Source organism: Chionomys nivalis, chromosome 9 (genome assembly GCF_950005125.1).
Source record: "Chionomys nivalis chromosome 9, mChiNiv1.1, whole genome shotgun sequence".
Taxonomy (NCBI): Eukaryota; Metazoa; Chordata; class Mammalia; order Rodentia; family Cricetidae; genus Chionomys; species Chionomys nivalis.
In genome coordinates, this window is record NC_080094.1 from 42,728,752 (window position 1) to 42,745,358 (window position 16,607).

At 45.9% G+C, this 16,607-nt stretch overlaps 1 protein-coding gene across 1 annotated transcript in view; it reads right to left on the reverse strand.

Annotated features, from left to right (window-relative positions):
- Nucleotides 1–16,607, reverse strand: part of Cds2 (CDP-diacylglycerol synthase 2) — a 46,493-nt gene that overhangs the window by 20,341 nt on the left and 9,545 nt on the right. Inside the window, exons 2-3 of the mRNA XM_057780921.1 lie at nt 1,246–1,382; nt 97–193 (exon numbers count right to left, since the gene is read on the reverse strand). Of these exons, the coding sequence (XP_057636904.1) occupies nt 97–193; nt 1,246–1,382 (234 nt within the window). The remainder of the gene's footprint in view (nt 1–96; nt 194–1,245; nt 1,383–16,607) is intronic.

Consider the following 16,607-nt stretch of genomic DNA (forward strand, 5'->3'; position numbering starts at 1 on the left):
CCCAACACAAGGCACTATTGGCAGCAGGCACTGCAGATGGCCAACCCCACAGGTAAAGCTGATGCAGCACTATCATGGCTTGTCAACGGTACTTACAATCATCATCAAAACCATTGGTCCCAGGTAAATGATAATGAAGAAAAATGCAATCATGGCCAAAGTCAGGATGCCTCTCACCCACCAGTTCTTCCATCTAGGCGAGAGAGAAAGACCCGTTAGGAGCCCAGGGAGAATGAGAACACAAGCCTAAAGGAAGTGAGACTCGAGGGCCCTGCAGGTAGTAATCCTCTCAGAGCAGAGGCACAGCTGGGGAGGGCAGGACCTGGCACCACTGCCTGCTCACAGCCAAACTCAGCGGGTGCAGAAGCCACACTAGCACACACCTCAAAGTCTGAGGGTAGTGTGGGGAGAGCCAGCGGGTAAGATAGTGTCCTTTGCTTCTGTGTCTACATGGATGGCTTCCATGGCCATTTCTAAGTCTAAAATCATTTCTTTTTCCCTACAGTTGGCTTCTTCATGGCATGGCCCTGAAATCACAATGATAACAGTTGTCTTAGACAAAGAGAGTACCAACTATCACAAGCATGCAACAGGCATATCTATAAGAACTTTATGCATTAACCCACCCAACCCTCAACACAACAGTCTAAATAGTTTTATTTCAACTGGCATTTTTAAATCAACATATAATATTTGTACATATTATGCTTAGAAATGGAAACAGGGAGTTGGAGAGATGGTTCAAAGGTTAAGAGCACTGGTTGCTCTTCCAGAGGTTCTAAGTTCAATTCCCAGCAACCACATGGTGGCTCACACCATCTGTAATGAGATCTGGTGCCCTCTTCTGGCCTGCAGGTAGAACACTCTATACAAATAAATTGAGAAAAAAAAAAAAAAAAAAAAAAGGAAACAGATCCTGCAGCAAGCTATTGGTAAGCTGGGCTTTGAACCCAGAATCCATGATGCCCTTACCCACAGAAGGCACACAAACACTTTCAGAGAATGATCTGAAGTCTTACAATTTGTGCTTCTCATACACACACAGCTGGTGTTTGGGAGACTGGTTTTCTTGAGTCAAGAGTTTTACCCCTGATTCACTTAAGCTGAGACACTTCTTAGTTCTCCCTGGAGAACTGAAAGAAATGTTCACAGCGGATATATGTGGAGAGAAAATAATCTTGAACCAGAAACCCTAAAAACCTCAGTCTTTCATGCAACTGGCTCGGTCACCACTAAGTCGGTTACCTTGAAGACAAGTTGGAAAGGGCCCTGTTAAGGACCTCTGGGGTGTCATCTATGGAGGCTGGTGGGGGAGCTGCTTCTGCTCGGCTCTCACTGTCTGATGCAGTCTCTCCATCTATCTTCGCTTCTGACTCCAATTCCTACACAGCAAAAACAGAAGAGCAAAGGTCAAAAATGCTGGGTCAACTACTAAGAAGTGAATGGTTATCATGGAAGATCCACGGGGGAAAAAGCTCAAAGAGCACCTGGCACAGTGAGGTGACAGAGCAGATGGCACACAGTAATCCTGACAGTGCTCTGACATGAGAAGAGGCATCTGTGCCGTGCACACCATGGGCGTGGGGGTGGGGAGTATGAGAAGACAGACATGCCTCACTAGTATCCGGAGAATGCAAAAAGGAGGAGGCTGTGGCTAACTTCCTGAGGGCCTGCCCATGAGCCGGCCATTATCTAAGTAATCCAGGCTCATCCCTGTCATGGCACAAGCACCCAGAAACAGCTATCTATCCACTTCTGAACCCCTCCACCAGCACTTGAACCTGAGAGTGCAGCCTCTCCTGTGCCGTGGCATGCTGTGGACTCTCCTAAGTTCCAGAGTGGCCAGCACTGTCCAGCCTCTCAGAAGAAGCCAAATTTGTGGCTTCTTGCCCCCAGAGACTAGTAAATACCACCATGCCCCAAAGCCCAGGAGACTTCTGGCCCTCACAAGAATACACTGTGAGAGCTGCCACAACCAGAGTAAAGCTCCACGCTCTGGTCCATTCAAGTCAATGCTCTAGCCAGAACCGGGTCCCTCCCTCTGCCTCACACAGGAGGCTGGCCATCAGCAAACTCTGCGTGCAGGATTATCCTCCAGGAAACACCTGCAGCACTGACCTTGTCCCCTGCCTGAGTGGGAGGAACAAAAGCACACCAGCCACAGACTATTCTGGTCCTACAAACCATCTTGGGCAATTGGTCGGGCGCTGTGAGAAGAGGGGAATCAGATCCCTGAGAACTGAACAACAGCATTCTTAGCAATCTGTGGATTGTCTCCAACCCAGCACAGTGTGAGTTCAGAGCAGAACTGGGAGGAACGGAGACACAGTCAGCCCCGTCTACAGACAAGAAACGGGCTCTGGGAAGCCCGGTTGGCGCAATGGCACATACTAACCCACCTCTTCCAACTTCAACATGCTCACCCCAGTACATTTTCTTTCAGTCTGGAAATCATTTCATTCTTCACCAAGAAATTAAAAAAAAAAACTAAAAATGACAGACATTTTATTAAATCTTCAAAACCTTGTGAAATATGACACAGAAACTGTCACTTTTTAAAAGTTAAATAAATTTTACTCTCTCCCATACATAATTTCATGATTATTGACCAGTGTTATATCTTTTGTGAAATGTTTGTCAAGCTATTGGTAAGCTTTTTCTTCTGAGCTTTCTGTCTTATTAGTTTGTAAAATGTTTTAAATGTACCCTTTTTATTTAAGAACTCTGTCACAGACATGTTCTCTCCCTCAGCCTCATGTTCTCTTCACCCTGGGACCTTCCCTCTCAATGCTGCTCACAGTGAGGCTTCTTTTATAAAACTGTCTCCCGGGCAACTTTGAAACATTGGACCACGACATCTTGTTCTCGTTTCCTCGTGCCTGGTCCACAGTAAAATGCCTGCTAATGGGTAGAGGAGGAAAGGGAGGGGGATTAATCCCAGGTGTGACAGAGAGACCCAGCTGCTGCCCTAAGAAAGGCAGCTCCAGCTAAGCCGGTCATAACTGTGATCAGCCCTGACATGGGTCCTTGGCTAGCATGGACTGCTGTCATTAAGAGACAGCTGGCTCTGGTGAAGGACCTACAGACACAGCACACCCAGTGAGGAGAAGCCACAGCTTGTCACCACTGACCCAGATGGCTCTGAATCCTTATATTTCTATTTTATGAAAGGGGCTGAGGAGAGGTCCTCCTCCTCATCCTTGGGAGTTCCTTTTTTGTGCGCTGTTTTGCTTTATTTTACAGCCTGGAGATTAAACCCAGGGCCTTGCACATGCCAGGCGGGCACACTACCTTACTACCACTGCTCTATAGCCTCCAGTCTAGCATAGGTATTCCCTGAGGAGAGGGAGAAGCAAATCCACCAGAGTCCTGTCCTACTCCACTGTCACAGAGACACACTAACACTCCACTACTGGTCCTCTCCGAGGACGCGAAGACCTGGCACAACGTCAGTTTCCACTCTTTAACATTTACACTCCCACAGCACTGGCCACCAACTAGGTAAGGAGGACAAGATAACAATGCCATGTGGTGTTATCTAGTTCTGATTCCTGGACCTCAGGCTTCCAAACATGAGCACCCCCACCCAGTAAGCCACTCACTGACATACTCTGGGAGCATCTAGAAGCCTCAGGAACTGAGCCAAGCACCAGAGAAAGCCCAGGAAAGGTTATTTTTAGCTTATCTATCCTGTTGTCAAGGAGACTCACAAAGACTGCTGGGTCCCCAGGCAAAAAAGGACAAAAACAGAGGTAGAGCTGGGGAAGCAAGGGGAGGATGCTAAGAACCTCTCTGGTCAGGCAGAGCAGCACCTACCTGCCTGCAATCCTGAGATCTCAGCCCAGGAGGATGAGGCAGGGAGTCTGCTCCAAGACCAAGGCCTGCCTGGGCCTACAGGGAACTTCAAGTCAGGCAAGGATACAGAGTAAAACTCTCAAAAACAGAATAAGTCTCCATGGGCCTTTTATGAACCTCAAGCCTGATACTACACCTTCCCAAACCTGATTCTACTTTTTTTTTTTTTTTTTTTTTTGGTTTTTCGAGACAGGGTTTCTCTGTGGTTTTGGTTCCTGTCCTGGAACTAGCTCTTGTAGACCAGGCTGGTACAGAGATCCGCCTGCCTCTGCCTCCGAAGTGCTGGGATTAAAGGCGTGCGCCACCACCGCTCGGCCCTGATTCTACTTCTTAAAAGAAGAAGAGGCATTCTGAAATACAAGTCAATAAAAGGAGATAAAGAACTATCGCAAAGCTCTTCGACTGTGTTACTCCCAAGACCCCGAGGTGACTAGGATGAGGAACTAAGAAATGGAGTAGGTCTAGAAGGAACAAGCCTGCAGGCGGGAACTCCCTAGGTCTCACCTGCCTTCAACGAGCAACCTCAGGATCTGACACCCTCTTCTGGCCTCACCAGGGAACAACGTACATGTAGCACACATAAAAATCTTAACCTTTTGGGTTGGTTGTTTCTTGTTTTGTTTTGTTTAAATCAGATGTGGAGCCAGGAAGATGGCTTAGTGGGTAAAGACAGCTGCTGTCAAGCTGATGACCTGAGTTCAATCTCTGGAACCCACAAGCTGGAAGGAGAGAATTGACTTCCAGAAAAGTCATCCTCTGGGGCTGGTGAGATGGCTTAGTGGTTAAGAGCACTGCCTGCTCTTCCAGAGGTCCTGAGTTCAATTCTCAGCAACCACATGGTGGTTCCCAACCATCTGTAATGAGGTTTGGTGCCCTCTTCTGGTCTGCTGGCACCAGAACACTGTATACATAATAAATAAATAAATCTTTAAAAAAAAAAAACGTTGTCCTCTGGCTTCCACATATGCCCCCAACCCCTAGTGAATAAATAAATATAATTTTAAAAACTAAAAATTCAAGCTGGGCGGTGGTGGCGCACGCCTTTAATCCCAGCACTTGGGAGACAGAGGCAGGCGGATTTCTGTGAGTTTGAGACCAGCTTGGTCTACAAGAGCTAGTTCCAGGACAGGCTCCAAAACCACAGAGAAACCCTGTCTCGAAAAACCAAAAAAAAAAAAAAAAAAACTAAAAATTCAGAAGTGCTGCGCTCCAGGCGATACCAAGAAAGACAGAAGCCCAGAAAAACCTTCCACAGGAGGTGGCAGCTTCAGTCTGGGAAGCAAGGCTGACTCATGTCTGTCACACTTAGCAGGCATCTCCCTCTCTGGTCTTACAATAGGGAGAAGACTCCCTTACCTCACACGTTGCTGGGAGGGAGTCTCCTGTGGCTATCCTGTCAGTCTCTCCTGCACCCACCTCTCAGAAACACACCCAAAACACACAGTTCAGAAGCAAGAGAACCTTAAACACCTAGCCAACCTGGACATTACACAAAGGAGGAAGGGTCGAGAGAAAAACATTGGGCTGGAGAACTAACAAATTATTTGAATGCAGCATTTGCCTGCCGAGTTTCCTTATTTCATATAGGCAGCCCTCCCCCCCCCCAAAAAAATTAAGATTCCTTAAGCCAGTATGTAATCTCTAACACATGCAGGTTACCTGTTAAAGCAACAATACATGTATGTGCTCACCCTCCACTGGGATGTACACAATACAGAAATGCGGGTCTCCGCCGGGCGGTGGTGGCGCACGCCTTTAATCCCAGCACTCGGGAGGCAGAGGCAGGCAGATCTCTGTGAGTTCGAGACCAGCCTGGTCTACAAGAGCTAGTTTCCAGGACAGGCTCCAAAAAAACCACAGAGAAACCCTGTCTCGAAAAACCAAAAAAAAAAAAAAAAGAAATGCGGGTCTCCTCCTCTACGGATTTGTTATTATATTTTATACAAATAAGTGTTTTGTTCTCTGCATGCATTATGTACATCATATGCATGCTTAATGCCCTTGAAGACCAGAAGAGGTTGTTGGATGTTGGGGACTGTGGACCCCTAGACCCTGAATTTCCTGTAAACAACTTGTTTTCCTGTGCTTGCATCTGCTCTGAGCACGAGACCCTCAGAAGTACCTGATGGCAGGAGAGTGGTTTCTGGTGGGCGTGCAGCTGAGAGTTAGAGCGTGGCCATTAGTCAAGGAGACCCTGTATAATCTGCCCTGGAACACAATAAAGGGGCATTCTTGACTCAAGGGAGCATTCTTGGCGTTCTTGTTTCAAGGATGGCCCATGACTCTGCATGTGGCTGTGTGTGTGTTTCAATCTCCAGTTCCTTGCCCGCCTCGTGAACCATAACTTAGCGCATATAAAGCAGGCATTACGCTACGGTTGGATTCTCTGGAAATGGAGTTACAGATGGCTGTGAACCACCATGTGAGTGCTGAGGACTGAACCTGGTTCTTCTGGAAGAGCAGCAAATGCTCTTGACCACTGAGCCATTTTTCTAGACCCTGGGTCTCTCATACATTTCTAAGAATGGGTGGTTTCCTAGTACAAGCTGCGGCCAGGCTGTCAGAGTCCCATGCAGGAGGCAGGGAACGTAGGAAGCAGGATAAGTGACACCAGTGCTCTCTGCTGTGTCACTTCCTAGATGAGATCCTGACACCTGGGAGTCTAGTCACTAGGAGTCAGCATCTCAGTATTTTGTGGGTATCTGAGAGGACGGCTGACGGTGCTGTGGTCTGCTCAGGCCCACCACGCTGTTTTTGTCTGGTGCTGGGGCCTGAGCTCTCCTCAGAATCCATGCAATGCTGTTTTCTGTCTGTCCATGAATTAATAACTCTTCAAATAAACTCCATGCACCCAACAATCCATCTTAGTGTTCCTCTTGAACCCACATTCAAGACCTTATACTATTCTACTGAATATACAGCACCCTCACCAACTCCCAGCTCACATGGACAACACCCAGCCTGCCTCCACTGCTACTCGGTGCTCCTGGAACCCACCCACTCCTGCCTCCTTCCTGGACGGGCACAGGTCAGTATGAAGAACAGGTTGCTCCCAGAGCCCCTCCTCCTTCCCAAGAGCCTTCCTTCCTTTCTACTCCCCCGAGCCCAGAGCAGAGGATTAGCAGAGCAGCCCCTCAGCCTCCACCCAACCTCCCACAGTTGCTGAGCCAGTCCCAGAGGAGTGGGGATGCTGATGTAAACAGGAAACAGCTCCTCTCTGCAAGGAAGTGAAAACCGCCCCTCTGGATTCACACAGACCCTTCAGGGAGAGGCGGCAGCACTTAAGAGTGAGGACACAGGGAGAGTCCTGGACACCAAGAGCCAAGCAAAAAGACACTGTCATTGTTGGAGAAGCTGTTACTCAAAAAGTGCCCCTGACCAGCCTTCCAGACTCTTCACCCCCAGCCCAGGAGCACACAAGTCTCAGAACGGCACAGAAGTCTGGCTCCAACAGAAAGAGGTGGTGGAAGGAAGCAGAGAGCCAGTGGGTGAGCAAGGAAGCCTCATGTCAAGGTCTGGACTTTGCTGTGGTGGAACCTCACTCAGCCCGCAACAGCCTCCTCCTGGAGCAAAGACCTAGCCCTGCCATCTTAAAGAAGCCTTGGCCAGCTGCCAGCACAATCAACTCCCCCACTTATGAGACAAGACCCTGGGAGAGAAACTGCTAGACAGAGGGTGCTTAAGGAATGTCAGGATCCCCATGTCCTCTATGGGGAAAGCCCAGTAGATTTCCACGCCTACACGTGTACTGTATGGGCGGCGGGGACAACTGTTAGAACAAAGAATTACTTCTGCCCTTTCAATACTAATCATACAAGTTCATGTCTGAAGAAAAGGTCAAGGACGAGTTTACTATGAGTCTGGACCTGTGAAGGAAAGAGAACTTCCTCCCCGCCCTACAGAGATCAACAGGAAAGGCGGCACTAGACTTTACCTCCAGAGGGAAGGGCAATCACAGGGCAGTGAACACTCATGACCCCAGGAAACAGAAGCTTATTATCTACACTCTTCATGAGCACACTGGCAATCCTGAGGGAAATGAGAGCCGGTGGTAACTGACCAAGTCTATCCTGCATGGAGTCCTTATTCCTGTGATGTGGTTCAGCAGTTCGCTGCTGAGAAATCTGGGAAAAGAAAGTTATAACTGCAACTCTGCTGGCCATTCCAGAACATTAAAGAAAGTTCCTCTGGGCATCAGGAGAGTTGGGGGTGACCACAGGAGAGAAGCACCAAAAGATGCTGGTTCTGAGACTTGGTTAAAAACACACGTTGGGGTATCATTTCTGAGCCCTAACAGAGACACCCCCACCACAACATGCCCTGCCTCCTAAAAGTCTCAATCAGTACTGAGATCTACAGGAAGTCCACTCAGCTTCTCGAGATGAAAGTCATTACAGGCTCTCCTTACCAGCAACAGCACTCAGAAAAAAACATCAAGGCAGGGGAGGGGAGGGTGTGCAGATTCAGCTTTTAAAAATCTAATTGACTGTAAACCATTTCACCAATCCAGGCAAAACTATCTAAAAGGGGTAAGGGATGTTTGCAGAGAGGACACAGCATTGATAACCATGTACCCCATAGGGGCTCTCGGAAAGCTACACTGGGCGGTTGCCATGCGCTTGCCTGACCCACTGCCTCACCCCACTGCTTCCCTCCTCTCTCTTCTCACCACTTCCTCCCAGCCATCTAAGCAGGTTCAACAATACACAACTTCTAAAAGGTCATCCAATTAATGGACTTTCTTCCCTACTCCACAGAAAACCTTAGGGAAAAGCAGTCCCTGGCTGCACCATCCTCAGAGCACAGCCAGTCAATTTCATCTAAGCCCGGTCATCAACAGAACCATCACTGAACCCTCTGAATGCTCCATCCTCAGCTCAGCAGCTTCTGACACTGCTATTAAAAAGAAAGAAAAAAATTCTGGCTTCCAAGCAGCAATTTCCTGGTCTGCCATCTGCCTCTGGCCAGGCTATCTCAGCCAGCCTTTTCTTCAGCAGTTCTTCTTTCTCAGCTTGTCCCTTAATTTGGGGGTCCCTCGGGGAGTTGTTCTACCACTGGACATGCTCTAAGTAATCTCGCTCAAATCAGGCCTCCACTGTCCTTCTCCTTTGGTGGGGGGTTGTGGTGGTGGTGGTGTTACTGGAGACCAAACCCAGGGCTTTGTACATGCTAGGCAAGCTTTCTATACCACTAAGCTATATTCCAGGCATTTATGTCCAAATACCTACAGGTACCAAAAATTTTCCACGTGTCCAAAACCAAATCTACCAGTTCCTTTACAACCCCCTCCTCCTACTGTGTAATTTATCTTAGCAAATGGTGGCATTCACCTTGAATTTCCTGTGTGAAATGTGACTTCTCCCACAATCATTACGCCCATCACTAAGTTTCTAAAAGCTACCTCCCAAACTGGTTTCAGTTACACTTCATCTTTTTTTATTGTTGGTCTTTTGTTTGTTTGTGAGACAGGGTTTCTCTGTGAAACAGTCCTAGCTGTCCTGGAACTAGCTCTTGTAGACCAGGCTGGCCTTGAACTCACAGAGACCCACCTGCCTCCATCCCCTGGAGTGCTGGGATTAAAGGCTTGGCTACATTTTATCTTTTTACCTCTGTGACTCCTGAATTGAAGCTAATATCACCACCCTCTTCTGATAATGTCAACAGCCCAACTAGCTACATTCCTCCAGCCTTGAACCCACTCTTACCCACTCTGACTAAGCAGCCAGGGAGGAACGGCTAATCTCTTCCCTCCCTGAGGTAGTTTGAATGAGATGTTCTCCTAGGTCCGGGCATTTGAATACTTGGTCCAAGTTGGTGATGTCTGGGTATGATTAGGAAGTGGCCTTTCTGAAGGGGGCAGGCTTTGAGAGTTTAAAAACTCCATTCCTAGTTCACTCTTTCTGCCTCCTTTTTGCAGCTCAAGTTGCAAGCTCTCAGCTGCTGCTCCAGCAGCCATGCCTCACTCCACCATCATGGTCTCTAATCCTCTGGAACTGTAAGCCCAAATAATTTCTTTCTACTCTAAGTGGCCTTGATCATGGTGTTTTACCACAGGAATAGAAAAGAAACTAACAGGCTCCTCCACCCTAGACCTCTTGCAGAGTAGCCCAGTCTCCAAGTATTATGTCTAAATCCTTTCAAACTCCGTTAGGATCAGATCTTGGCTAAACGTCCAGCTCTGTCTCTTGGCAGCCATTCTAAATGAGAGCTCGCATTAAAAACTAGTGAGTTCTCAAACAATCTAATGATGCACCCCAAGACTCTTCCAGAGGACCTGAATTCAGTTCCCAGCAACCTTGCCTGGTGGGGGTCACAACCATCTGTAACTCCTGCTGCTGACGATCCTGTGCCTCTGCGGGAGTACCTGCATTCACATGTACATACCCATATACAGACAGACAGACACATACACACACACTCACACACGTAATTAAAAATAAGTCTTCTGTTAAAACACAGGTGTTTAAAATTCTTTGTTTCCCACAATTTAAATCATTATGTCTCTTTTTTGTTAAGATTTTGTTTTTAACTATGGGTAGATGAGGGGAGGCAGTATGCACCATGTGGGTGCAATGCCCACAGAGGCCACAGAGGGCACTGGATTCCCTTCCAGTTGAAATTACTATGCAGTTATAACCCACCCAACATTGGTGCTGGCAACTGAACTCAGGTCCTCTGCACAAGCAGTATCCCCTCTTAACCACTGAGCCATTATGTTTCTACAAGAGAAGAAAACTATGTGTACAGGGAGAAAAAAAAAAAAAACAAACAAAGCAACAACAACAGAAACACATCAGTGCATAACATATGATAGTCCTAAATCTGCATTGAAACATTTCAAGCAGAATGTCACATCATAATGCATAATGCAACAGTATGTACACTGCCAACATGCATTTGTCTTGTGTTCATAACCAAGGCTACAGTGAAGTTATACAATCCAGCACGGCTAAGCACTGCCAAAAACACCACCGACATTTGATGTAAGGAAGCCAGCTATGGCTATCCTGAGACCAGAGGACAGATGTCAAGAAAGCTTCCAAAACAACACGCACATGGATCTGACTCATGCTCAGAGTGCTAATATCGGCAACTCACGAAAACTGTCTTCCTAATGAACATCCATTCTGTAAGCACATTAAGAGGGACAGGCTGAGCATAAAGCAAAACAGCTACAACTGACCTTCTAAACAAGACACTCTTCATCTCAGGAAGAAGACGACATGGGAACAAGACAACGAGCACAAGCCATGATCCTGGGAGAAATCAAGTCATCTTGGACTTCATCTTTTTCATCTACAAAAAAGAAAATTCCTATTTCAAGAATAATTAGATAAAATATTAATTTTTTTTCAAGTAGCACGTTGAGACTCACTAGGTCGTGAATTAATTTAGTGGGTCACAACTAGCCACATATACACACGTGCCAGAAGGCAGGTGGCTTCCAGGAAAGAGGTGAGTGAACAGAAGACATTACACAGGAGCCCCCTTACCCCCAAAGACTGGGAATGTTCTGTCTGATCTGATGCGGCTAAAGGTATGGGCTTAATTTATGAAAAGTCGCTGTGAAATTACCGTGAGTGGACATTTCTGCACGTCTGTTAAAGTTCAACAAGGATTTACAGAAAGAGTAGATATGATAAAATCAAAGAGCAGCAAACTTTGACATGTTCACAGACAGATTACTGTTTTGTAGCAGGGACATGGTGACACCTTTTATCACAGCACTCAGGAGGCAGAGGCAGGCAGATCTCTGAGTTCGAAGCCAGCCTGGTCTACAGAGAGAGTTTCAGGGCAGCCAGCGAAGTATTGTTTTGTGAAACTTTTATTCCCAAATCACACGTTCACGGAAGCGGACACATGATGAAAACCCTAGTTTTGGGCCAACAAGGGCGACAGGGTAGACAGAAGACACCCTTTTAACAATGAAAATCTTGGGTTTGAGGGTATAGTTCAGCGGAAGAGCACTCAGATAGCATGTGCTAGGCCCTGGCTGTGACCTCCAGCACCACACTACACCCTTGCATGATACACGCTGAAGAACAGCTTTTCCCGCTGCCCCTATTCACTGTGAGGCTCACCTGTACCAAATGTACTCCTTTAGAAGCCTACTTCCCTGAATAATCCTCAGAAGAAAAACAACCAATAAGGCAAAGGTTCTGTTTGAAGACAAACTCTCAATAGGGTTCAAGGACTTTCTAAAAAGGATATGAAACTAAAGAGCATCAGTGATAGTCAAATGGGAAATCCTGTCTCAGAGACATAAACCAGATTACTAGCAACTAAAGGCCAGTCAGCACGGGCCTCAATGTCCTCAAAGTTACCACACAACTGGGGAGCCCGGAACAATGTCAGGCTAAGAGGAAGAGTGGCGGTTTAATGGTCCCACCATTCCCTCCCCCTGGAGTGAAGAAAAATACCAAAGTCAATGTCACCACTGAAGTATATCTTAAGAGGGCATTTCATTTAATTCTATGTTTTGAATTTATATTTAATAAACTCAGTTAATGTGAGACATTTTGGTAAATTTTAATTGGAAATAACATTAAATTTTACCTACTAACCTACCCAGGAAGAATAATTAATGTGCAAAATTACATTTTTATCAACTTGGGTTTTTAATTACTATTCTGTGGTATATCCAAACACTGAATATTTGAACTGCTTGATTTTATTTATTTCTTAACACCTAAGCACTTTTAAGTAAAATACTTGGTGTGTTAATGAAGCGTTAACACATGTTTACCTGGTACTTCAGCACTAAAGTAAAACACTGACAGGCCAATTTCCTCTGCTTCACACCACCCTCCTCACTGACGCCTCCCTAAATCCCAGCCTGGTTCTCACTGCCCAAGCAGTTGTTAATCTTCACAGCTGATTTAGCACCAACTCAACCTCAACCTCCTGATACTGGGTCCAGCCATCTGAAAGGAGTCCATGACTGAGTATGCAAGAAAGCCAGGCCTGTGAGTCCAACACACACACAGCAGCTGCAGAAATCTAAGAGGCAAACCTGAGACCATCTGCTGAGAAGATGGCAGGAGATGCCACCCAGTGGAGATGTGGACAGTGACATCCACAAAAGCAGGGGAAGATGGTATGGAAATGGCTGGAGGGTCCTGAGAGTTTGACAGAGGAGGCTGGGGCTCTGTGGTCCTCATTTCACACTGCCCCAGGATGCTCTGCTTCCACAGTATGCAAGCCTCAAGAACTCTAGGCGCTGATTTTTTGGAGTTAATCTTGTATCCTGCGATATTACTGAAAGTGAGTTGTCGAAGTTCTTTGGTGGAATTTTTGGGATCACTTATGTAAACTATCATATCATAGCAAACAGTGAGAGTCTGACTTCTTCTTTTCCAATCTGTATCCCCTTGATCTCCTTTTGGTGTCTTATTGCTCTAGCTAGAACCTCAAGAACTATACTGAATAGATATGGAGAGAGTGGACAACCTTGTCTTGTTCCTGATTTCATGGGGGAAGCAATACATTTCTGAGCATGTATTTACAGAAGCACCCAGGCCATTAGTCCAGCTGGGCTTTACAGCGTGTTCTTCTGTCCTTCAATATCCTGTCAATTAGTCTTTACAACAAAAAGCTCTGATCACTGGCAAGTAGGACTTTTCTAAGAACACTCCTCCATCAGAAGCTACAGAATATATCTGGCTACCTCTATGAGAGCACAATTACTATCTCATTCCATTAATTCAATCCAGGCTGAAACCGCTCCATTATTGTTTTGGAAATAATGGAGATTGAACCCAGGGCCTGACCACAGATCTATATCGTTCCCCAGTCCTTAATACTCTATCACTCCTTTGCCACTTCCTATAACAACAAACTTTCCCTACTCAACTATTTGGTCCAATGTGCTAACTAGTGTTAGGTCAACTTGACACAAGCTAGGTCATTTTTGGAAGAGGGAATCTCAATCAAGAAAATGCCCCCTTGCCAGGCAGTGGTGGTACACGCCTTTAATCAATCCCAACACTCAAGGAGCAGAGGATCCCTGTGAGCTCCAGGTCAGCCTGCTCTACAGAACTAGTTCCAGGATGGCCAGGACTACACAAAAGAACTCGGGAGGGAGGAAGGGAGGGAAGGAGGGAGAGAGGGAGAGAGGGAGAGAGGGAGGGAGGGAGGGAAGGAGGGAAGGAGGGAGGGGAGAAGAGAAAATGCCTCCATCAGATTGGCCTGTGGGTATGCCTGTGTGCATTTTCTTTTTTTTTTAATATATATATTTATTTATTATGTATACAATATTCTGTCTGTGTGTATGTCTTCAGGCCAGAAGAGGGCACCAGACCCCATTACAGATGGTTGTGAGCCACCATGTGGTTGCTGGGCTTTGAACTCAGGACCTTTGAAAGAGCAGGCAATGCTCTTAACCGCTGAGCCATCTCTCCAGCCCCCCTGTGTGCATCCTCAGTCATCAGAGAAATGCAAATCAAAACAACTCTGAGATTCCATCTTACACCTGTAAGAATGGCCAAGATCAAAAACACTGATGACAACTTATGCTGGAGAGGTTGTGGGGAAAAGAGAACACTTTTGCATTGCTGGTGGGAATGCAAGCTGGTACAACCCCTTTGGATGTGAGTGTGGCGATTTCTCAGAAAATTAGGAAACAACCTTCCTCAAGACCCAGCAATACCACTTTTGGGTATATATCCAAAGGATGCTCAATTGTGCCACAAGGACATGTGCTCAACTATGTTCATAGCAGCTTTGTTTGTCATAGCCAGAACCTGGAAACAACCTAAATGCCCCTCGACCGAAGAAAGGAAAATGTGGTACATTTACACAATGGAGTACTACACAGCAGAAAAAAATAACAAAAGCTTGAATTTTGCAGGAAAATGGATGGAGCTAGAAAACATTATTTTGAGTGAGGTAACCCAGACACAGAAAGACAATTATCACATGTACTCACTCATAGGTGGTTTTTAAACATAAAGCAAAGAAAGCCAGCCTACAAATCACAATCCCAGAGAACTTAGACAACAATGCAGACACTAAGAGAGATTTACATAGATCTAATCTACATGGGAAGTAGAAAGTAGAAAAAGACAAGATCTCCTGAGTAAATTGGGAGCATGGGGACCTTGGGGGAGGATTGAAGGATGGAGGGGAGAGGCAGAGAGGGGAGCAGGCAAATGGATGGATCTAGAAAACATCATACTAAGTGAGGTAACCCAGACCCAGAAAGACAAATATCAAATGTGCTCACTCATTAAGTGGCTTTTAGACATAGAGCAAAGAAAAAACAGTCTACAATTCAATCTCAGAGAACCTAGACAACAATGAGGACCCTAAGAGAGACCTACATGGATCTAATCTACATGGGAAGTAGAAAAAGACAAGATTTCCTGAGTAAATTGAGAGTTTGGGGATCGCAGGATAAGGCAGAAGGGGAGGGGGAGGAAAGAAGGGAATGGAGAGCCGGGCGGTGGTGGTGCACGCCTTTAATCCCAGCACTCGGGAGGCAGAGACAGGTGGATCTCTGTGAGTTCGAGACCAGCCTGGTCTACAAGAGCTAGTTCCAGGACAGGCTCCAAAACCACAGAGAAACCCTGTCTCGAAAAAAAAAAAAAAAAAAGAAGGGAATGGAGAAAAATATATAGCTCAAGAAAAAAGAGCATCCAACTCAGATACATGTGCTTTTGTGTTTAATGAACAAAAATTATATGTATAAAAATTTTAAAGAAAACTACTGGGGAGGCAGAGGCAGGGGGATCTCTGTGAGTTCGAGACCAGCCTGGTCTACGAGAGCTAGTTCCAGGACAGGCTCCAAAACCACAGAGAAACCCTGTCTCGAAAAAAACCAAAAAAAAAAAAGAAAGAAAAAAGAAAACTACTGGAACTGAGGAGGTGGCTCAGTGATAAAGGTGTTGCTACCAAGTCTGACAGTGTGAGTTTGAGTCCCTGAAAACCACATGATGGAAGGAAAGAACTGATTTCAACAAGTGATCCTATGATCATATAGACACCATTGCTCAACCCCATACATAATTGCAAAAAAAATAAATAAAATTTGTATGTGCATGCATGTACACATGTGTTCGTGTGGTGGCTTGTATATGTTTATACATGTGTATATACATATGTGAAGGCCAGAGGTCAACTTCAAGTGTCATTACTAAGGAGTCATTTGCTTTGTTTTTGAGACAGGTCTGTCGTAAGCCTGGAACTTGATGAGTAAGCTAGGCTGGCTGGCTCCAGAGTCATCTGTCTGCCTCCATAGCTCTAGATTATAAGATGTGCCACTATGTCTAGCTTGTTTGGATGGGTTCTGGGTACCAAACTCAGTTCCTCATGCTCAGGTAGCTAGCAAATTGATGGTTAAGCTATTAGGAATGTCCCTGTCCCTAAAATAAACTTAAGAACTTGGTTAAATGTTTGATTTGTATATCTACTTTATTCACCTATGTACCCAGAGTCAGGTAAAAATTTCTCTGGAGTAGCTTGTTCGAAAGTATGTTTCATGTGGAGATGGAAAGTGCCTCAGAACAATTAATAAGCCACCATTCCCAGTCCATTGTTCAGATGGCAAATTGGTACAGCACTGCAGTAGAAACCAGGCAAGCCAACCCAAGTCTGCACTGTCCTTTCCAGGCTAAAATACTTCCCTTGAAAATCAAGAAGCAAGTGAAGGAAAGATTACAAACACATTGTGGAAACTACGAACTTCCTGTAGAAGGAAATGCATCAATTTTATCAAAGGCTTAAACAATGGATATCCTTCTCTGGGTCAGTAA